Consider the following 24,154-nt stretch of genomic DNA (forward strand, 5'->3'; position numbering starts at 1 on the left):
TAAACTGTGTTAACATTGTACCATACCTTTTGTATTTTCCAGAATTCTACGATTCTGCTCTTTCTGCTGCCCCTCTGTGTTGTGTTTTGTGTGTGTGTGTGTGTGTGTGTGTGTGTGTGTGTGTGTGTGTGTCTGTGTGTGTCTGTGTGTGTCTGTGTCTGTGGTGGCTCACACCTTTAATCTCAGCACTCAGGAGACAAAGGCAAGTGGATCTCTGAGTCCAAGGCCAGTCTGGTCTACAGAGTGAGATCCAGAACAGCCAGGGCTACACGCAGAGAAGCCCAGTCTTGAAAAACAAAACAAAACAAAACAAAAAAAGATTTTAACTTTTGCAGTTGGAGTTGAACCTACTTACCCATGTCATGAAAGCACTGCCCCACTAATCTACATCTCTACCCCCCCCCCTTTTTTTTTTCTTTTTTGGCATGTTATTTCACTGAGTTGTCCAGGCTGGTCTTAAACTACTATGTCCTGGGCAGGCCTTGAACTTGTGATTCTCCTGTCTCAGTCTTTTGATGAGCTGAATTACAGACTTATGCCACAAAGCCTGGCTAAGATTTTTTTAAAGTATCTTTTCTCTTGTTTAAAACTACGTTTTTTGGATCTGGTGAGAGAGCTCAGTGAATGCTCACTGCACAGCTTGGAGAGCAGAGTCTAACACAGACTCACATGGCAACCAAGTGTATTGGTTTGTGTTCATGGTCACAGAGCTGGTGTGATCCCAGAGCTAGCTACTCGGACATAGGTAGACCCTGGAGCTTGCTAGCCAGTAGGCCTTGCTAAGTCAGTGAGGCCCAGGTCCCATGGAGAGAGCCCTTGTGTCTAATAACAAGTTGGACAGCATTCAGGGTTGACTCCCTGCCTCTAGATACTCAAGTGCAGCATATACACAAATGCACACACTCTTCTTAATGCTGGGGTTTTATCCTTGTCTTTGCTTGCTAAATAATGGACTCATCAATCTTTTAAAAGAGTCTACAGAATAGATTAGCCCACACCTCCAAAGGATATTCAAATGCCCCAGCCAGGTGCTGGTGAGAATTTTGCTTTCAGGGCTATTTAGTAAATGGGGTTAGATGAATCATAAATATTGTCTGTTATTGTTAGGAAGGTAAAATCTTTTTTTTATTCAGTAATTTTTTTTATATTTGGTTTTTTATTTTTACATCCCTGCCGAAGTTTTCCCTCCTTTCTCTTTTCCCAGCCCAACCCTACCCCCATCCACTCCTCCTCTTCCTCCATTTCTCTTCAGAAGAGGACAAGCTTCCATGGATATCAGCCAGCCATGGTATATCAAGTTGTAGGTAGGAGGAAACAGTCCTAAAGGTCAGAGCCAGCCCCTGCTCCCACTGTTGGGAGTCCCACAAGAAGACCATGCTACACAACTGTAACATACATGCAGGGGGCTTAGGTCAGTCCCAGGCAGGCTTCCTGGTTTTCACTGCAGTCTCTGTGAGCCCCTGTGAACCCAGGTCAGTTGATCTGTGGGTTTTCTTGTGGTGTCCTTGACCCATCTGGCCTCTGCAATCTTTCCTCCCCTCTTCCACAGTTTTCCCTGAGCACCTAATGTTTGGCTGGGGGTCTCTGCATCTGTTCCATAAGTTGCTGGGTGAAGCCTCTCTGATGACCATTGGGCTAGGCACCAATCTATGAGTATATCAAAACATCATTAGGAATCATTTTATTGACTTTTTTTTTTTTTGCCAGTTGGGTATGGTTGTATCCTGGATCTCTGGGCTATCTTGCCTCTCTCTGGGCTATCTCACCTCTGAGCCCTGGCCCTCCAAGCAGTTTATGCTGTGGGATGTTCTGTATGGCAAATGTGTTGCTAATTAGTCAATAAATAAAACACTGATTGGCCATTGGCTAGGCACGAAGTGTAGGCGGGACAAGGAGGAGAATAAAGCTGGGAAGTGGAAGGCTGAGTCAGAGAGACACTGCCAGCCGCCACCATGACAAACAGCATGTGAAGATGCCGGTAAGCCACGAGCCATGTGGCAAGGCATAGATTAATGGAAATGGATTAATTTAAGCTTTAAGAACAGTTAGCAAGAAGCCTGCCACGGCCATACAGTTTGTAAGCAATATAAGTCTCTGTGTTTGCTTGGTTGGGTCTGAGTGGCTATGGGACTGGCAGGTGAGAGAGATTTGTCCTGACTGTGGGCCAGGCAGGAAAACTCTAGCTACAAGTTTCAGGGGTGAGCTTCCTCTCATGATATGGGTGTCAAGCTGGACCAGTTATTGGTTGGCCACTCCCTCAGTTTCTGTGCCACATTTACCCCAGCACATCTTGTAGGCAGGACAAATTGTAGGTCCGAGGTTTTGTGGATGGGTTGGTGTTCTAGTCCCTCCACTGGATGTCTTGTCTGTTACAGGTGATGATCAGTTCAGACTATGTAACCCCATAGCTAGGAGTCTTAGCTAGGGTCACCCTCAGATTCCTGAGAGTTCCCATTGCACTATATTTCTAGCTGTTCCCAGAGATGACCCCAGATTCCAGTAGTCTCTCCCAGAACTCTCTCCCTCGATCCTCCCTGCACCTGATCCCTCCTGTTCCACACATACCCTACCCAGACCCCTCCCCCATCCATTCAACAGCAATGTTTGTTCTATTTCCCCTTCACAGTGAGAGTCAATGCATCCCCGCCTTGAGCCCTCCTTGTTACTTAGTTTCTCTGAGTCTGAGGATTGCAGCATGGTTATCTTTTGCTAAACAGCTAATATCCACTTATTAGTGAGTACATACCACATTTTTCTTTCTGAGTCTGGGTTACCTCACTCAGGATGATCTTTTCTAGGTCCATCCATTTGCCAGCAAATTTCATGATGTCACTGTTTTTAACAGCTGAGTAAATACTCTATTGTGTAAATATATGAAATTTTCTTTATCCATTCTTCAGTTGAGGGAAATACATCTAGGTTGTTTGCAGTTTCTGACTATTATGAAAAGCTGCTATGAACATAGTTGAACAAGTGTCCTTGTGGAATGGTAGAGCGTCCTTTGGGTATATGCCCAGGAGTGATATCGCTGGGTCTTGAGGTTGATTGATTCCCAATTTTCTGAAAAACCACCATATTGACTTCCAAAGTGTCTGTACAAGTTTCCACTCCCACCAGCAGTGGAGAAGTGTTCCTATTGCTCCGTATCCTTGATAGCATGAGCTGTCACTTGTGTTTTTCATCTTGGCCATTCTGACAGGTGTCAGATGGAATCTCAGCTTCACTGTGATCTGTGTTTCCCTGATGGCTAAGGATGGTGAACATTTCTTTAAGTGTTTCTTAGCCATTTGCGATTCTTCTGTTGAGATTCTGTTAGATCTGTACCTATTTTTTAATTATATTATTTGGTTTATTGATGTCTAGTTTCTTGAGTTCTTTCGGAGATCAGCCCTGTGTAGGTTGTGGGGTTGGCGAAGATCTTTTCCCATTTTTGTAGCCTGCCATTTTGTCCTTTTGATGGTGTCCTTTGTGTTATAGAAGCTTTTCAGTTTAATGAGGTCCCATTTAGTAATTGTTGATCTTAGTGCCTCTAAAAGATTGGTATTCTGTTCAGGAAGTTGTCTGCTGTGCCTATGTGTTCAAGATTATTCCTCATTTTCTCTTCTATCAGGTTCAGTGTATCTGGTTTTATGTTTAGGCCTTTGATCCACTTGGACTTGAGTTTTGTACAGGGTGATAGATATGGATCTATTTACATTCTTCTACATGCCAACATCCAGTTATACTAGCATCATTTGTTGAAGATGCTTTCTTTTTTTCTCCATTGTATAATTTTGGCTTCTTTGTCAGAAATCAAGTGTCCATAGGTATGTGGATTTTCTTCTTGGTCTTCGACTTGATTTCATTGATCCACGTGTCTGTTTTTATGACAATACCAAGCTATATTTTTTTTACTATAGCTCTACAGTAGAGCTTGAAGTCAGGGCTGGTGATACCTCTAGAAGTTCCTTTATTATACAGGATTGTTTTAGCTATCCTGGGTTTTTTTTTCCATATAAAATTGAGTATTGTTCTTTCGAGGTCTGTGAAATATTGTGTTGGAATTTTGATGGGAATTGTATTGAATCTGTAGATTGCTTTTGGTAAGATGGCCATTTTTATTATGTTAATACTACCGATCCATGAGCATGGGAGATCTTCCCATCTTCTGTTATCTTCTCCAATTTCTTTCTTCAACGACTTGAAGTTCTTGTCATACAGGTCTTTCACTTGCTTGGTTAGAGTTAGACCAAGATATTTTATATTATTTGTGGCTATTGTGAAGGGCGTTGCTTTCCCTGATTTCTTTCTCAGCCCATTTATCATTTATGTATAGGAGGGCTACTGAAAGTTTCTCTCTGTTTAATTTGATGTTGGCTATTGGTTTACTTTATATTGCTTTTAGTATGTTTACGTATGTCCCATTTTTCCCTGATCTCTCCAAGACTTTTATCATGAAGGGGTGCTGGATTTTGTCAAAGGCTTTTTCAGCATCTAATGAGATGATCATTTTTTTTTTCACTTTGTTTATATGGTGTATTACATTGACAGATTTTCGTATGTTGAACCATCCCTGACATCTCTGGGATGAAGCCTACTTGATCATGGTAGATGATCTATTTGATATGTTCTTGGATTTGGTTTGCGAGTATTTTATTGAGTATTTTTGCATCAATGTTTATGAGTGAAATTGGTCTATAATTCTTTTTCTTTGTTATGTCTTTGTGTGATTTGGGTATCAGGGTGACTATGGCCTCACAAAATGAATTTGGCGATATCTCTTCTATTTCTAGTGTGTGGAACAATTTGAGGGCTGTTGGTATTAGCTCTTTGAAATTCTGGTAGAATTCTGTGCTGAAATCATTGGCCCTGTGATTGATTGATTGATTGATTTATATATATATATATTTTGGTTGGGAGACTTTTAATTACTGCTTCTATTTCCTTAGGGGTTATAAGTCTATTTAAATTGTTTATATAATCTTGACTTTGCTTTGGTAAGTGGTATCTATGGAGAAAAGTGTCCATTTCTTTCAGATTTTCCAATTTTTTGGAGTACAGGTTTTTGAAGTATGACCTAATGATTCTTTGGATTTCCTCAGTGTCTGTTGTGTCCCCCTTCTCAATCTTGATTTTGTTCATTCGTACATTTTCTGTCTTTTAATTAATTTAAGTAAAAATTTGTCTGTTTTGTTGATTTTTCTCAAAGAACCAACTCTTTGTTAATTGATTCTTTGTTTTGTTCTCTTTGTTTCATTTCATTGGTTTTAGCCCTGAATTTGATCATTTCTTCTTGGATATGTTTGTTACTTTTTGTTTTAAGAGCTTTTAGGTGTGCTGTTAAGTTGCTAGTGTGAGATTTCTCCAAATTCCTTATGAAGGCAATTAGTGCAATAAACATCCCTTTTAGTACTTCTTTCATTGTGTCCCATAAGTTTGGGTATGTTGTGCATTCATTTTCATTGAATTCTAGGAAGTGTTTAATTTCTTTATTTCTTTCTGGATCCAGTGGTCATTCAGGAGAGACTTCAGTTTTCATGAGTTTGTAGGCTATCTGTTGTTTTTGTTGTTGTTGAATTCCAGCTTTACTCCATGGTGGTCTGAGAAGTACAGGGGGTTGTTTCAATTTTCTTGTATCTGTTGAGACTTGCTTTGCAACTGACTGAGTATGTGGTCAATTTTGGAGAAGGTTCCATGAGGTACTGAGAAGAAGGTATATTTTTTTGTGTTGGGGTGAACTGTTCTGTAGATTTATATTAGGTCCATTTGATTTATAATGTCTGTTAGTTCCATTTTTTCCCCCTGTTTAGTTTCTGTTTGGCAGACATGTCCACTGGTGGGAGTGGGTGTTGAAGTCTCCCACTATAAATATATGGGACTTGATGTGTGATTTAAGCTTTAGTAATGTTTCTTTTACACATGTGTGTGCCCTTGCATTTGGGGCATAGATGTTCAGAATTAAGATGTCATCTTGGTGGATTTTTTTCTTTAATGAGTATGAAATGTCCTTCTCTATCTCTTTTGATTAACTTTGGTTTGATGTCCATTTTGTTCGATATTAGAATAGCTACTTGCTTCTTAGGTCCATTTGATTGGAAAATCTTTTTCCAACCCTTTACTCTGAGGTAATATCTATCTTTAGTGTTGAGGTGTGTTTTTTGTATGCAGCAGAAGGATGGATTCTGTTTTCGTATCCATTCTGTTAGCCTGTGCCTTTTTATTGGTGAATTGAGTCCCTAGATATTGAGAGATATTAATGACCAGTAATTGTCAATTCCTGTTGTTGTTGTGGTGGTGGTGGTGGTGGTGTGGTGTGTGTGTGTGTGTGTGTGTGTGTGTGTGTGTGTGTGTGTGTGTGTGTCCCTTGTTGTGGGATGGTCTGTATGTCAAATTGCTCTGATTGGTCAATAAATAAAACACTGATTGGCCAGTGGCCAGGCAGGAGATATAGGCAGGACTAACAGGGAGGAGAATTGAGAGAACAGGAAGGCGGAGGGAGAGACTGCCAGCCGCCGCCATGACAAGCAGCATGTGAAGGTGCCGGTAAGCCACGAGCTACGTGGCAAGGTATAGATTTATGGAAATGGATTAATTTAAGCTATAAGAACAGTTAGCAAGAAGCCTGCCACGGCCATACAGTTTGTAAGCAATATAATTCTGTGTTTACTTGGTTGGGTCTGAGCGGCTATGGAACTGGCGGGTGACAGAGATTTGTCCTGACTGTGGGCAAGGCAGGAAAACTCTAGCAACAGTCCCTTCTTTGGATTTTGCTGGTGTGAGATTATATATTGCCTGTGGTTTTTGTAGGCGTAGTTAACTTCCTTGGGCTGGTGTATTCCCTCTAGTACCTGGTTTCAGGGCTGGAATTGTGCATAGCTGTTATTTAAATTTGACTTTATCATGGAATATTTTGTTTTCCCATCTATGGTGATTGAAAGTTTTGCTGGGTATAGTAGTCTGGGCTGGCATCTGTGGTCTCTTAGAGTCTGCAAGTTGAAGTCCTTCTGCTTTTAGAGTCTCAGTTGAGAACTTAGGTATAATTCTGAAAGGCCTGCATATATGTCTTATTTGGCCTTTTTCCTTTGCAGCATCTAATATTCTTTCTTTATTCTGTGTTTATGTTTTATGGCACGGGGACTTTTTTTTTCTGGTCCAATCTATTTGGAGTTCTGTAAGCTTCTTATGCCTCTATAGGCATGTTCTTCTAGGTTAATAAAATTTTCTTCTATGATTTTGTTGAATACATTTTCTGTTTTTTTTTTTTTTTTTTTTTTGTTTTTGTTTTGTTTTTCAAGACAGGGTTTCTCTATGTAACAGCTCTAGCGGTCCTGAAACTCTCTTTGTAGACCAAGCTGGCCTCTAACTCACAGAGATCCACCTGCCTCTGCCCACTACATGCTGGGATTGTGCCACCAATGCCCAGATTATTTTCTGGGTTTTTGAGTCGGGATTCTTCTCCTTCTTCTATTTCTATTATTCTTAGGTTTGATCTTTTCATAGTGTCTCAGATTTCCTGGATGTTTTGTGTTAGGAGTTTTTTAGATTGCACATTTTTTTTGACCAATGAATTTATTTCTTCTATTGTGTCTTCAACACCTGAGATTCTCTCTTCGATCTCTTGTCTTCTGTTGGTTATACCTGCGTCTGTAGTTTCTGTTCTCTTACCCAGATTTTCTATTTCCAAAATTTTCTCAGTTTGTGTTTTCTTTATTGCTTCTATTTTGATTGTCAGGTCTTGAATAGTTTCCTTTACCTGCTTGTTTTTCTTGGTTTTCTTGGCATTAAGGCATTTATTGATTTCCTCCAATTTTTTGGTTGTCTTTTCCTCAATTTCTTGAAGGGAGTTTTTTATTTCCTCTTTAAGGACCTCTGTCATCTTAATTAAGTTGGTTTTACGGTCGTTTCTTATGCTTTGGCTGTGCTGGAATTTTCAGGTCTTGCTGTCATAGGATCTCTGGGCTCTGTTGGAGACATACTGCCCTGGCTGTTTTTGGCAGTTAGGCATCTGGGTTTGCGATGATTATAGGTTGTGGTATTGATTTGTAGTTTGTCTTTGTTGGATGGGTGTTTTGCTCCTTAGTTTCTGTTTCCTCTTTGGTCTTCTAGTCTTTGTGACGTGGATATCTGGCAACTGGCGTGACCTCTGATCCAGTGGGGAGTCTCTGTCCAGGTTGGGAGCAGCTCTTCTGGTGGTTGGCTTGGCCTTTGTTGTAGCAGGGGTCTCTGTTCTGACTGGTGTTGCTTGTATCTCAGGAGTGGAAGTCTGCTGGGGTTGGTTAGGGGCAGTGCCCATCAGAGGCGGGGGTGATGAGGTGGGAGGGCAAGGGCAAGGCTGTGCGATAAGTTTGGGGACAGAGTCTAGGGAGTGGGATAGTTCACCTGGCAGGCGAGTGACTCACCTGCTCTTCTCTTATTCAGTAAATATTAATTGAACATAAGAATTCATGCTTATGTTTTAATGTTTCCACCTTTTGTCTAGCTACCAGGAAAAAAGACAACTAAGCTTTGGGTTCCAGATGAAGAAGTCTCTCCTGAGACGATGGTCAAAGTGAGTAACATACATAGATTTGTTTTTCTTAGCACACTCACTTTATCAAGTAATAGATGTGGGTGGCTATTAAAGTTGAGAATTTGCCTTTATTGTGGTACAGTGTTTCATGTGTTACGAGATTGTAGGACAGTGAAGTGCAACCCAGGGCCTTCTGGGCAGTAGCATGTAACCTAGGGTGAGGGGAAAAGATTTGAAATCTGCTTCCATATTTCTGCTTCTTTGAAATTAGCCTTTTAATGGACTGACTAGTGTTATCTCCTGGATGTACTTCTGTTTAGTAATGATGCTAATCCAGGTTTTAAAATTATCTTTTCCTTGGGATTTAATCAAAGTTTTTATTTTAAAAAACATTTAATAATTCTTGAATTTGGGTTTATAAATAAGGAATTACTTGTTACTAAAATATAGAGCATTGGTTTGTTAAAGTCATGTGGTAAGTGTCAACTTTATTTCAGTGTATTTGTGAAGGTTTAAAAGTTAGGAGCAAATATACTGAATGTTGATATGTTTTTCTTGGAGTTTCATACCACTCTTCTGGGCTCACTCCCACATTGTCTGTCCTGCCATCTTTCTCTTTGTGTGTATTTGTTTATGCTCCGTATCTTGAATTATGTTATAGCATATTGTTGCAGCCTCGGATTCTGACTTGTCTGCACACTTGTAGAGCAGCCCTTCCTTTACATCTGTGGTTCCATCACTGAACGATACTGGCTGCATTTGGGTCTCAGCATAGTCTTAAGCAGCAGTCCTGTATCATAGAGGCAACACTGGATGAGAAGACAGGCCATTTAGGCCGAGTGTGCACTCACCGGGTGCTGTGTGCTGGCACTCTTCAAGCTCAGTTATTGTTGCCTTTGTTTTTTTGAAAGTTGAGATATGTCAAAAAAAAAAAAAAAATACAGAAAGGTATGTCCAAGACTGTCATAAGTGCAGAAGTACTCACATGCTTCATCATCATAAAGTGTATGAAAGTGATGTCCATTCTTAGGCAGGCAGTTGGGAACTCTTTCTGCTTAGGGGAGTCAGCATCATTCTAATTCTGGTCCTAAAGGATAAGGTGCATGCTTTGGAAACATTCAAGAACAGCAACAAGAGAACTCATCTTTAGGGAAATGGGTTTGGTTTTTTGTTTTTTGTTTTGTTTTGTTTGCCACTTTCCTGGAGGTTGAAACAACTCTGACTTAAAACACCGTTATCTTCCTGTACATAGAAAGAAGTAATTCATTTTGTCTTTTCTTAAGATGCTCCCTCCTTTTTCTAGTTTTTAAAGTTGATGTGGAAATTCTTTAAACATAACAATGCTTATTGGTCAATTTTTTTTAATAGATTCAGGCTATTAAAATGATGGTTCGATGGCTACTTGGAATGAAAAATAATCACAGTAAATCAGGAACTTCTACCCTCAGATTACTAACAACCATATTGCATAGTGATGGAGATTTGACAGAACAGGGGAAAATTAGGTATGTAGTTATTGTTTCCAGATATTTGCGTTGTATATCTCAACTCCTGGTGTAACTGTTATATGTTAGAATTTCTTTTTAAAAAGATAATTAGGCTGGGCGGTGGTGGTGCACGCCTTTAATCCCAGCACTCGGGAGGCAGAGCCAGGTGGGTCTCTGTGAGTTCGAGGCCAGCCTGGGCTACAGAGCGAGATCCAGGACAGGCATCAAAACTACACAGAGAAACCCTGTCTCAAAGTGGGGAAAAAAAGATAATTAGTATTATTTTGTAGGTATTCATGTGTTTTATTGTAATTTGCTTTTACATGGTGTAATATGCTTTTACATTATATTACATAATAATATAATATGGATAATATAATATCACATGTCTGATAGGGTTCTGCCATCTGGACACTGCAAGTATTTTAAGTGGTAGATTCTTGCTTTCCGTCACAGTCCATGTATAACTGCTAGTGCGGAGATCTAGAACTAATGTTTGACAGGTTTGCTAGTGTCTCACAGGAAAAAACAAGTTAGTGAATCTGTTTCTAGAATGCAGAAAACAAAAAATTTAAAAATATGCTTGATGCATGTCCTTTAAAATGCACACACTGTTTTTGTTTGTATGATGAAACATAATTTAGTGCTCCCTGTTCATAAGTCCACATCTATGGAATTAGCTACCTGTGAATCTAAAATACCCAGAAAGCAATTATTTTCTCTGTGTTGAGAGCACATGGCCTTCCCTTACCATTTCCTGCACCATGCAGCGTAGCCGCTGTTCACATTGTAATCCAGAGCTGAATGAAGGTATGTGGGGATCCAGGCAAAAATGATGTCACTTTTCTATGAGGGACTGAAGTATTGATTTTGTTGTTTTAAGGGCTACCTGACTGTACTGTGATTGAAACTCAGATTCAGATCCTGAAACTACATACTCCAGGCAGATTCAAACCTTGGCTCTTAGCACTTTCTAGTTGGCTGAACTTTACAAAGTTACTTCAGCTTCTCAGTGCCCCACACACCAACTTAGTGTACCACTGTAGTACAGTTAAATACGTTAGGGTATTTGAAGTATTCCCAACATTACATAGCATATAGGAACATGGATGATAGTAGGGATTATTTTTATCAGCATTAGATAAATGTAGAGTTGGTCTCAGATGCTGTTTAGTGACAGACACTTCTTAGTAATCTAAAAATAGAATAATTTCCCTCCTTAATACATCTAAGTTCTTTAATGAGAAAACCAGACGGTGAGTGTCAGCTGCCTTCTACCTTTCCATATTCATTCTCTTCTTCCAGCCCACCCCCCAATCTCACTCTCCATTTTGATAGTACTGTACTGGACATCAGACCTAGGACTTTGCATGCTAGACAAACACTATTAACACTGAGCCACCACCTCCACCCCTAATCTGTTCTCCTTGCATGTTTTATTCATAGTGTCCACTGTGCCTAGAATTTAACAGTACATATTTCCGAAGTGAAATAATAAAAAGAAAACTTAATACTATAGACAGTTGATGTGCTTACCATTTTTATTCTAACTTGTTGCTTTTCTTTAATAATTTAGACATGTCTATTACATTTAAAAATGTTTTGATTTAAAATTCATGCCTCATTTGAGATAAATTTGCATTGGTTAGCTCAGCCTGGAGAGAAAATCTTTGGTACTAATACAGTTTATTAATTACATTGTTCTGTATGTAGTTGCTTATGTTATTCCTGGCTATACTTAAGAAGTTAAGAACATTGACAGGCTGCAGGCAGACTACACACATTCAGATTCAGATCTACCATTTATCAGCTGCTTTATTGTGAGCTATTTCACTTGTGTATGCCTATGGTAGTACGTTAGCTACTCCACCTGCTTTCATGATTCTTTTTTTTAAATTATTTATTTGTATTTTATGTACATTGGTGTTTTGCCTGCATGTATGTCTCTGTGAGAGTGTTGAATCCCCGGGAACAGGAGTTATAGACAGTTGTGAACTGCCATGTGCGTGCTGGGGATTGAACCCAGGTCCTCTGGAAGAGCAGCCAGTGCTCCTAACCACTGAGCCGTCTCTCCAGCCCCCTCATGATTCTTGTTGTATGTTTGGTGCAGTAGTTGTGAGAGTTCTGTGCTGTATGTAGACTGACTGCTGTGACCCCATATGGTAGCAAGTACAAACAAGCTCCATGCCCCATCGTCTTTGTAAGTCCTGAGGGTTCTGCCCTCTCGACCTCATGCCTTTCCAGGAAACTCTCCTTTGGAGCACTGCTTTGGCCTAGGATTTCAGAGTATGCATTCTGAGGAGGTGGTGAGTGTTCAGAGCCTAGGACTGTCTGCTTTCTTCTTACAGAGGGTTGTCTTAAGCATTAGATGAGTGGGGTGAGAATGGTCCCCCACCCTGCACATAGAAGTCTTGTTCACATCGGTTTGCTTTCTTTTAGTAAACCGGATATGTCACGCCTGAGACTTGCTGCTGGGAGTGCCATTGTGAAGTTGGCACAGGAGCCCTGCTACCACGAGATCATCACATTGGAGCAGTACCAGCTCTGCGCACTGGCCATCAATGTAAGGGCAGTGGCTCGTGGGGATGTCATTGTGTGCTCTTGGGCACAGGAAGAGATTGCTGCAGTAGCGTCATAGCCTTGAATGTTTTCATGAGAAATACTGCACAGTCTAAAATTGGCATTTGGTTTCCTACGCAGCACAGTGTGTAACTACATCATTGTTCTAGTCTGCAAACTTCCCACAAGCACTGAGTGAGCCTTGCACTGGCTGAACCATTGCTCCGCAAGGAGATACGGGGAACTTGCTTTAAGACTCTGGTCAGTGTACAGTCTTGTTCTCTGTGTATCTGCTTAAGAACACCTCATTTATGTGCACAGCTCTTTAACAAATGCACCACCACTCATTCCTCAGTGAGGCTTTACTGTAGCACATACATTTTTCTCTGTAAGGCACAGTGTGGTCCTGTGCTGAGGCTGCGGCATTTCATCACTTGTTGGGAGCTGTTTAAATGTCGGTCACCAACAAGAACAGCATGGGTACAGTGTGTCACCAGGTAGACCACGGAGACGAGGCTGACCTTCTCTCTAGGGATGGGCACAGCAGGCTCCTTCTGTGTTGGATGCCCTGCACATCTGTTCGCTAATGACTCTATCATTGATGCAGGTGTTGACTTTGGATTACAAATAAATGATCAGGCAGATTCCTAAATATGGAATCTGTGAATAAGGAGGAACAACTATTACCAATATTTTATAAAGCTATGATCCTGGGTTTTCATTTTTGAAGACATAGAGTACACAGTTTCAAGGTAGAAGTATTCAAAATAAATTTTTTTAAATAAAATAAATCTTTAAAAGTGAGAATACATAAACATATGCATCAGTAAATCTAAAACATGACCTAAGCTTCCCTCCTTGCGTATTTTTCCACTTGTTGCAGAAGCCTTGACGCTCAGAGCTACCTTCTGGTATGCGGTAACTGTCCTGCTGCTACACTCTTCCAGGCTCCTAACAGTCTCTCACCAAGACTGTTTTTCGGAGACCTTGTCTATTGTTGGATACATGTCCCTAACCACAATTCTCATCTTGTTATTCTCCTGGTCAAACACATTTAAGAGCTCATATGTGCTTGAAATGGGGTGGTATGTTGGGGGGACACACACACGTGCTTTATGACCTGACATTGGAGCCTCTCTACTGTTCGAATCTAAACACACACTTGGACATCTTTAATGCTGCCTCTACAGTAGTGGTTCTCAACCTGTGGGGCACAGCCATTGGAAAACACAGCTGTTTACGTTATGATTCATGATGATTGCAAAATTGCAGTTACGAAGTAGCAACTAAACTATGGTTGGGGTCACCACAACGTGAGGAACTGTACTAAAGGGTCATAGCATCAGGACGGTTGAGAACCACCGCTTTACAGTAAAGCACCATTCATCTCCTTCATTTCAGTGGAAGCGAGTACTTTTATTTATCCTGTGTTCTGTTGCTTGTTTTCCTCTCCTCCTTCCATCTGCACACACCGGCATTCACCTATTACAGGAAGGCTCGGGTGTGATCTTTCCCACAAGATTTGCCCAGTTTTCCTTGCTGGATGCAGTCTCTATGTTGGAACCCCTGCAGATTTTAGTCTCACCCTGCCGCATACAGCCTCAGCCTGTGCGTGCGGTCACCTTCTCTGCTCGTGCGGTCACCTTCTCTGTCCGCGCGCGCGACCACCTTCTCTGTGCATGTGCTTTGTTTGCTTCCTGGAGTTGGGCCTCTGTGAAAGAAGTATTGGTGTGGGCCTACAGAGATGGCCCAGCGCTCTTCAGAGGACCTGGGTTCAAGTCCCAGCACCCACATGGCAGCTCACAACTGTCTGTAACTCCAGTTCCAGGGGACCAAACCTCCCATGGCAAAACACTAATACATTTAAAAGTTTTAAAAATGTAGTATTATAGCCGGGCGGTGGTGGCGCACGCCTTTAATCCCAGCACTCGGGAGGCAGAGGCAGGCAGATCTCTGTGAGTTCGAGGCCAGCCTGGTCTACAGAGCGAGATCCAGGAAAGGCACAAAGCTACACAGAGAAACCCTGTCTCGAAAAACAACAACAACAACAACAAAAAAAAAATGTAGTATTATTGTATATTTGAACATTAAATGTGCAGGAATAGATAAAGACTGAATAATATGACAACACAGTTCATAATTGCTTAGGTATTTAGAACTTGAAATTCAGTTCATGAAAAAATGTACCTTGTGTTATTTTGAGCTATATGTTGTTCTAGATATTATGAATGCAAAGCTGAATAAGTCATGATTGTAGTTGTCCAAAAGCGAACAGCCTCTTAGAATAGAAAATACAGATAAGTGTTGATAATACAATGAGGTACACAGAGTAGCTCAACTACTTCTGAAGTGCTAAAGAAGTTCTGAGAATAGTTTGTGTTCAGGAGGCCTCTGAGAGTAGACCGAGGTATGTGAAGACAAAATCAAGTTTGTAGCAGTGAACTAGCTTGGACTCCAACTTTATATTGTGAGGCAAAAAAATGTGTAATTTTTTTCTTATTCTTAACCAGTTATTTTTTTATAACCATAGTTATGGAAGTATAAGTGAGAGTTTGTTGTTGGTAAAACTGTATTGCTATTCTGTATTATACATTTTCATGTGAGTAAGGTGCCCATCTTCTTAAGTTTGTGAGACCCCAATCCCTTAGTAGTAGCAGCTCTTGAGACACCCTCTGCATTCAGTTTGTCTCTTCTGTGGTTAATTCTTAGCTCCTTGTCTGTGAGCTAACAGTCTTCTGTCATTAATAACTGAAGGCTGGTTATGTTGAAGTGATTGATTAGCTGGCTTTGTAACAAGTTTGCCTTGGGTTATTCAATGCTGAGCTGTTGGTGAGAGGGACAGAACTGTCATGAAGAGCGTCTCAGTAAGAGGGTGGGGTGTCTGAGTGGGGTCCTTTTTAAAGAATGGTCTCACACTGATGAGTAAGTTTAAAATAAGTTGACTTTGATTATGAAGTTTGTAGTAAATTGGATATTTTCATGATAGATGTATATATTTGTTCCTCACTAATTCTGATGAAGGATAGCTTATTGAGTGTGATAGTAGAAAGACTGAATTTCTGTGGACACTTGAATACTTTTTTAAAAGTAGTAGATACACTGAAAATGAAATTAAATGAAAGGGAATAAATACCATAAGAGCTTAAAGACTGGCATATGACACGCCCCTACCCCAGCTGCATTAACCAGGCATAAGGGTACCTGCCTATAGTCTCAGCATTAAGGAGCCTCAAGTGGTAGGATAATGAGGCCTTGTGTCAAAAACAAGAACAACAAACCCAGAAACGAAGTGTTGGGGCTGACAAGAAGGCTCACCCAGCAAGAGCACTGGCTCCTCTTCCAGAAGACCTACGTTTGGAGGCACACAACTGTCTGTAACTCCAGTTTCAGGGGACCTTACTCCCACTTCTGGTCTCCACAGGCACCAGGTACCCACTTGATGCACATTACATACATGCATGCAAAACATATATGCACATAAAAATAAAACTCTGAAAGAACAAAATCAGAAAATGTCCAAGTGCTATAGGTAGAGCCCAGCTAGTGTAGAGCTCTTGTCTAACATTCTGGGGGCGTTAGGATCAATCCCTGTGTTATAGAGGAATAGTAAAGATAAGTGCAAGACATATAAATGACTTAGACTTTGAAGAAATAAGGTACCTAAAGTTGTAGTAGTACTAAGAGAACACACAAGTTGAGAGGGTATAATTATGAAAGTGTCTGTATGCATGGAAACAAATTGGACCTGTTTCCTTTGTAGAAGAAATTCTGGGGACTGGAGGGGTGGCTCAGTGGTTCAAGAGCTCTGACTGCCCTTCCAGAGAACCAGGGTTCTATTCCCAGCACCCGCGTGGTAGCTCACAACTATATGTAACTCCCAAGATCTGACACCCTCACATAGACATGCATGCAGGCAAAAATGACAATGCACCTAAAATAAATACATTAAAAAAAATTTAAAGGGGAGGAGGAGGAGGAATAATTCTGATCCACTGTGTGCTGGTTACTGTGCTAATCCTAGATACAAGGGTGCATAAAGCATTGTTCCTGTCTTAAAGACATTGTTCCTGTCTTTGAGGAACCAACAAATGAATAAGGTAGATGCCTTAACCAGTCTCGATCTGTGCTAAAGATCTGCAGAGTGCTCAGAGCATAGGCCAGCCCAGGATCCAGGTTACATGCTGCTTTGAAGAAGGTAGATGAGTTGCCCTAAAGAACAAGGAGGAGTTTGCTGGAGAGAGATGGGTTGGGTGAAGCAAGTTGTAAGGTCATCAGATAGTTTGCCTAAGATGCCAGTGCTGTGCTGAGCTGTATGCTCAGCTTCTTATTTTATTAGTGTTGTTTTAATCATACTCAGTTAAGTTGGAGAACGTGTACTGGTTTCATCTGTTCTAAGAGTGTATTTATTGTCTAACAGTGTAATTGACAGCTGTTGGGTCCAGTTGAATACTGCAGCCTTGAGGTAGAGTCACACCCTGTTATGAATGCTGACTCGGGGTGTATATCAACTTAGTCATATCTAGAGTTGTAACTTCTTACTACTTTGTAGATAATACCTGGAATAATTTTATCTTTACAGGATGAGTGCTATCAAGTCAGGCAGGTGTTTGCTCAGAAACTTCACAAAGGGCTTTCTCGATTACGACTTCCACTTGAGTATATGGCTATCTGTGCACTTTGTGCCAAAGACCCGGTGAAGGAGAGAAGAGCTCATGCTAGACAGTGCCTCGTGAAGAATATCACCGTGAGGCGGGAGTACCTGAAACAGCATGCCGCTGTTAGTGGTGAGTGCCTGGGTGGCGCAGAATGCAACTTCCAGTCTGCCAGTTGCAGTCTCATAGAGCAAAACACCTTACAACTGTTCTTTATTACACAGGTGTACACTTCTTTAAAACGTCAGCATCTTTCAATAGCTACTTTTCTCTTACTATATTTAAATATGTATGTATAAATGTGTGAGTATTTGAGTTTCATTTTCTGTGTAAATGGTGAAATGAACAGAAAAATAAGTCTGACATTGGCGGTCTCAAGAAAACAGTCGGGTTTGCGTGTTTATGTGTGCTGTGTCAGCACTGCCTTGGGTCTTTTTCTGCGTGTAGCTCACATTCATGTCGGGTGCTTGTGTGCCTGCCTTCCCTGTGCTCCTGTGCCTCCCAGAGCAGTTGGTGTGCCCTGCACTTCTGTGCCTTACCACACAGCACACATCAGCACCTCCCAGGTATCCACGGCCGATGAGAGTCAATGTTGGCCCTTCTTCCAGATGTCACCTGCTCTCTTATATATATATATATATATATATATATATATATATATATATATATATATATATATATATACCAGCTGTACTTGACATGGATGTTTGTAGTTACTCTGAGTTCACACCATGTTGTAAATGCCTTGTTTCTGTCCCTCCCTTCCCCTCCTACCCTACCATACTGTGCATTACCCTTCAGAACAGACCAGTCTTCCCTTCCTTGTAGGTTGAAATACATGTAGGTTCTCAACTGCTCATGAATCACATTGACGCACCGATGGCTGTTCATATTTATACTCAGCTCAAGTTTAAATTCTGCCATGTTTACTTACCACTGCTGTTCCCTCCTATGTGCCTGTGCTCAGTGTGCAGGGTTACTTGAAGTTTTGTGCAGCCTGCCTCTCCCTACTCTGTTCTGAGCTCTGGAAATCACTTGTCTTCTAGACGACAGAGCTGGAAATAGATAAGAGTTTACCCCTTTGAGTCATTTGAGATACAGTTTTAGTGGTCAGTTGGCCACTATGATCCTCTTTCTCTTTTTTCTCACCTTGGAAAAAGTGAAGGCTGTGAAGTCACATCCCACCTCTGCAGTTTATGGGCTGTGTTTGGCCAGGTTATGTAGTTCATGGCCTAGTTGGCTTGTTTGTAAATTTGATATAATTATACTCACTGGTTGTGGTTGTTACATGGATTGAAAAATGATGTGTATGAAGCACCTAGCATAAAATAAATGGCCAGAGAAGTCATCAGTAACAGTAGCTGTTCTTATTTTAGGTACTTTCCCCATAGCTTCCATCTCATTTCCATCACACATTTAGTGTGAGTGAGTGCCTTATCTGGTCTTATTATCTTTATATTTTTAATTATCTTTATATTTTTATATTGTATGGATACAAAGTAGTAAGCACTCTGTAAGTATTTAATTTAACTTAAATATCACTGAAATTTGAGCCTTGCTGTTTTTTTCTCTCATGCTTGTTCTTGGCCATCCACACAGAAACTCTTCAAAGACAGTCTGATACTTACTGGCATGCATTATGCTCCTGGTTGAACATCTGACTAAAATGGAATTAGAAGACTGAATCCAAGTCTTTTTGTATACTGTTTCCCAAATACAGTTTGCATGCCTTTCTGACCTCTACAGTATAATTTGCTATTCTCAGTCAACAGATAAGATACTTGGATTTAACCTGAAAAGTTGTTTGTTATTTACACTGTCCTAGGAGCTCTGTTCTTTTGTATGGTCCTTCTGTTAAAAACTGACCATTACTTCTGTCCTTATGTCCACTTGGATAGCTTGTCAGAGAATACCAACACACAATTGCCTTTAGCATAAGGAAGAAAAGATCTTACATCTCAGTCTTAAATAGTTTGTGTGGCTCACTCTTTCCGTGTGCATTTGAAAACTGAACTCTTGGTCCTCGTTGCTCAGTACCTGGCGTGTGACTGGGCGTTTTAAACTGCTCTCCACGTCTCGGCACAGGGTACCCGAGTGTGTTGCTCTGCCAGCCATAGTGTGGTAAATCGCTGGGGTGGAGGAGATAGACAAAAGAGCATGAGATTGATCTTTCTAACCTGGATGCTTTTGTTTGCTTTTTGTCTTCCTTTTATTATTTTTGTTTTGTTTTGTTTTTTGTTTTTCAGAAAAATTATTGTCTCTTCTACCAGAATATGTTGTTCCATATACAATTCACCTTTTGGCACATGACCCAGATTATGTCAAAGTACAGGATATTGAACAACTTAAAGATGTGAAAGAGTAAGACTTTTCATCCCATTTTCCTACTTTCTGAATGTTGTTTTACCTCCTTCCCGCCGCTGCTGATGGGGTAATGATTAGAGTTGGTATGTGTTTCATTCAGTCACTTTCTAGTCATTTTTTTTCATCTCTTCACGTTGCATTTCTTACCTAATTTCCAAAAAATGTCCCTTGCACTACCAAACTTGGGTTGTGTTTCTCTGTGGCTGTGGCACTGCTTTTCTACTGAAATAATGATGCACTCGGGCTTTTCTCTTCCCATTCTCATCTTTCATTTCCTTCTAATGGTAGGTTTTCATGGGAGGAGAACTGGTAATCTCCTCACCAGGTAGTGAGCACATTTATCTTTGCAGTAGCTGTCTCTATAAAAAGAAAGAGTAGTTTCTTCCTAATGGCCACATTTCACAACCAGGGGAGTAGTCTTGGTTATAACTTCATCACTGCTCTCTGAGTAGAGATTACTTACTGCCTGTGTAGAGAGAGTAGGGGATATGACACCGAGAGGCATTTTAAGACCAGCATAATTCCTAGAGTAAACCTGAGACCACCTGGGCGGGGCTCAGTTCTGTTATAATGAAAGGTGACGACTGTGATTTTGAATCAGTTAATTTAGTATGTAAATACACTAGTAAAAATGGTTAGTTTCTTGATTCATAGAAATATAGTTAGTTATTTAAGATATTGCAGGAAAATAAAATTAAATTACCATTAGCTTACTGTGACAAAGGGGAAAATCCAGTGTCTTTTTATTTGCCATATCTCTTTCTGAGATGCTGTCTCTGAAAATGAATTCTATGTTAGAGTGATTATCAGTAACGAGGAACCCTGGCTGCCTTTCTTTCTCTGAGAGCACTGGCTTTTGAACAAATGGACTACCTTAGAAATGCACTTGACAGTTAGTTCCCTTCCTTGATTGCCCGGCTGTCTTCATTCATGGAGCACAGCCTGGGTGATGGCATTTTCTCTGGACAGTTAGTTCCCTTTTCTGTTACTGCCCTCCTTTATAGATCAACCGTAATTCCTTTCCTTTCTTACGGAGAGGGGCATTTAAGTTGTTTTTTCCTTAGTCAGAAGATGCAGTGTGGACGGGTGTCAGCCTTGCCTGCCTTTCTCATTTGCCCGCCTGTTCCTGACCACTGGCTTAGGTGTCCTGTTGAAGCGTCCCGTAGAGCCCAAGTCACCTCAGTGTTGTATGGCCAGCCTTTCTCCACTGTCATAGCACAGAGTTCAGTGGTTCCATCCTTCCCATTTCTGTGTTTTCTTTACCCCCTCATGTAGACTCTGACGAGATTCTGAGCTCACATCTGCATTGCTGACCTATTGTAGTAGACTAGACTGCTGTGTGTAACTTGGGCTTTTTCCTGCTATTTCATTTTGAGTTTGTAGCTGCTGCTTTCAAATTTTTTCCTCTTCTGGAATTACAGAATGTTCATTATGTTCATATTGGGAATCATTGTATCTGTATTTAACAGAAGATTGTTTTCTTCTTTTTTGTATTTTTTCGTTTTGTGTTCTTAGATGTCTTTGGTTTGTTCTGGAGATACTGATGGCTAAAAATGAAAACAACAGCCATGCATTTATCAGAAAGATGGTAGAAAATATTAAACAGACCAAAGATGCTCAAGGACCAGATGATACAAAAATGAATGAAGTATGTAATTCACGATAAGTATTTTGATGCCATGCTGATTTAAATATTTTGGTATAGGGTACAACTTCTTTAACATTTTAAACAGTATTAGTTTTTCTATTAGTGATAATTGCTAACATAGACTTATTATACCAATACTAGTGTTAATTTAGTAGTAATTCTAATGCTGAATCATGTTGTTGATCTTGTACTAATGTACACAGTAATATAAGCCACAATATTTATCCTGAAGGCTTCTTTCATTAGTTTACTGTTTGATCTAAATACATGTTCTAGAATTACCCCTAATTAACAGAGTCTAAGATGCCAATCTTAATAACTAACTAAAAAAATACCATTTCAGAAATTATACACTGTGTGTGATGTTGCCATGAACATCATCATGTCGAAGAGCACTACATACAGTTTGGAGTCTCCTAAAGACCCAGTGCTACCAGCTCGGTTTTTCACCCAACCTGACAAGGTAGTTACTTTAGAATTTGTTTGTGGGAGGTGAAATGAAGCGTGTGCTTCTCACTGGGCTGTGGGAAGACAAGGGAGGATCAGGAGTAAGAGCTGCCCACTGCCAGCACTGTGGGAAGGGCACAGGCTCAGAATGTGACTCTAGACCAGGTGTAGACCAGAGTGGAGGCCACGATGGGGTGATCTGGAGTTTGTTTCAAAGTCTGAAGCCATGCCAAAAGCACAGGCAAAACTTTGCCAGAGAATTTGTGAATTAATAGCCTTTGATCCAGAATGGGAATTGGAATGCTGATCTGTAGAGTCTGAAGTTGCAAGCCCTGGATGAGGTCTTATAAGGTGGTATGAGGAAACACAGAGAGCATAGGCATTTCGATAGGCCCAAGGCTCTGGGAGCGCTGCAAGAGTATTCACAAACCATGTCCCAGTACAGTGTTACTCAGGCCTTGCTAGAGACTCTCCTCTGTGCTGATTGAGTGACAGGTGGAAAGCACCATCGTCCTCTTTGAGATTTAAAATGGCCTTGTGGGTTTCCATAAAGTTAAAGGGCTTGTCACTTTTTTAAGTATCACTTTGATATGAGCAGCATAGCCAGGGACTGTGTGGCTTCATCTCTCGAGTGCTGTGCAGGAATGTGTGTTGTCCGGCACATTCACTATTGGAAATGCTATGAGGTTAGTCTGTCAGAACCACAGCCTGAAATTTCATGTTTGAACTGATTAATTGAAACAAATAGGAACTTGGTTGGCTCTTGTCTCTCACTGCTTTTTCTCTTGCTTTCAGAATTTCAGTAACACCAAAAATTACCTGCCTCCAGAAATGAAATCATTTTTCACTCCTGGAAAAGTATGTTTTGAGAATTGTTTTAGTATCTATGTGCTAGTTAATTTTAGTATGATTATTGGCCTAATTGTGCTGTTTTATTTCTTAAATAATTTTTGTGTCTCAAGGTAGGAAATATAATTAGCTATCTTCCATTTGTTGATTAAAGAATTAATTGTTCTTACTATGTAGATGCCAACTAAGATGCACTTAAAAAAAAAAGCTTATAGCAAAACTATGAAGACCTTTATCCTATAGACATCTTATACCAGTCTAGATACAAATCTTAAAGACAGTGTCTTACATCCTTCCGTAGCAAGGCTCTGTTTTCATGATTGGTCTATATTTCATTTGTTGTCTTACAATGGAAACCTTTTCCTACAAATAATTAAAACTCAGTTGCTCTGTTGTCTTTGGGAGTTTGCTGTTTGTTCTGAAATGACCTTGCTAGGTAGCCCAGGCCAGCTTTGAATTTGCAGTCGTCCTTCCTCAGCCTCCTAAGTGCTAGAGTTATAGACCTGCACTGTTACAGGTTTTTAGTTTGTAGAAGTAATAATTCAGTTCATCATCTTTATTTTGCTTAAGGATAGATAAATTTTTTTGTAATTTGTGTGTAAACATGTTGAAGTTGTTGCTATGAGTTCTTGATATTTGAGTTTCTTTTAATTAAATAGGAAGAGTTACATATTTCTCGTTTCAGCCTAAAACAGCCAATGTTCTAGGAGCAGTTAATAAGCCGCTTTCATCAGCAGGCAAACAGTCTCAGAGCAAATCATCAAGAATGGAAACTGTGAGCAATGCAAGCAGCAGTTCAAATCCAAGCTCTCCTGGAAGAATAAAAGGGAGGCAAGTGCACAAGAGATGTCACGTTTTGTGTTTGATTCCAACAAGGCTGTAAGATGTAGAGTAATGCAGCTATAATATTTGATGCCACTGAGTAGAGATGAGTTGGTAGTTACTGAAGAGGAGGAAATACTTAGCTTTTCATGTGTAAGCTTACTGGAGTGATCTCTGCTAGTATACACAATAAATATTTGACCTCATTGTTCATACCACTTTATGGTTAGTTGTTCACTTACGGTTCATTCATCCAGTGGAATACCTGAATCATTAGAAATAATGATCGGGGATGGAGAGATGGCTGAGCGGTTAAGAGCACTGGCTGCTATTGTAGAGGACTCCAGTTCAGTTCCCAGAACCCACATAGTGGCTCACAACCATCTGTAACACCAGATTCGGGGATCCAGCACCCTTTTCTGCCCTCTGCAGGCGCTGTGTGCATGTAATGTATAGACATACATGCAGGCAAAGCACGCACACACATAGAATTCAGGGGCCAAAGGGTTGGCTCGTGTGTAAAGGCACTTTCTACCAAGACTGATACCCTGAGTTTGGTCCCTGGGACTGACCTGGTAGAAGGGGAGAACCAGCTTCCTTGGGGTGTTCTCTGTCCTCCACATGGTTGCATGCAGTGCTTGAATGCACACGCACATGCAAAGTAAACGAAAAGTGTTTTGTTGGCTTTTTTAAAAAAATGTATTACCCATTAGGTCTGCACTCTGATGGGAGTCAGTGAGTGAGATCAGTTGTGTAGAGCAGAGTTGCAGGGCCTTTCCTTTGGAATGGCTTCATAATCACATTGGTTTGCACCCAGTAGAAACTTTTTGGGAAAACA

The 24,154-nt window shown here is 40.6% G+C and overlaps 1 protein-coding gene across 8 annotated transcripts in view; it reads left to right on the forward strand.

The window, feature by feature from the left end:
* The window catches only part of Pds5b (PDS5 cohesin associated factor B), a 152,477-nt gene that overhangs the window by 116,422 nt on the left and 11,901 nt on the right, over nucleotides 1-24,154 (forward strand). For 6 of the 8 annotated variants that reach the window (XM_059249704.1, XM_059249709.1, XM_059249707.1 and 3 more), the window contains exons 22-30: nucleotides 8,459-8,527; nucleotides 9,857-9,993; nucleotides 12,415-12,538; nucleotides 17,114-17,318; nucleotides 19,433-19,547; nucleotides 21,066-21,198; nucleotides 21,542-21,661; nucleotides 22,441-22,503; nucleotides 23,180-23,325. In XM_059249704.1, the coding sequence (XP_059105687.1) occupies nucleotides 8,459-8,527; nucleotides 9,857-9,993; nucleotides 12,415-12,538; nucleotides 17,114-17,318; nucleotides 19,433-19,547; nucleotides 21,066-21,198; nucleotides 21,542-21,661; nucleotides 22,441-22,503; nucleotides 23,180-23,325 (1,112 nt within the window). Of the gene's footprint in view, nucleotides 1-1,204; nucleotides 1,528-8,458; nucleotides 8,528-9,856; nucleotides 9,994-12,414; nucleotides 12,539-17,113; nucleotides 17,319-19,432; nucleotides 19,548-21,065; nucleotides 21,199-21,541; nucleotides 21,662-22,440; nucleotides 22,504-23,179; nucleotides 23,326-24,154 lie in introns of those variants that run through there. The other 2 variants (XM_059249710.1, XM_059249711.1) reach the window with 2 other exon arrangements.

This window comes from Peromyscus eremicus, chromosome 23 (genome assembly GCF_949786415.1).
Source record: "Peromyscus eremicus chromosome 23, PerEre_H2_v1, whole genome shotgun sequence".
Classification (NCBI taxonomy): Eukaryota; Metazoa; Chordata; class Mammalia; order Rodentia; family Cricetidae; genus Peromyscus; species Peromyscus eremicus.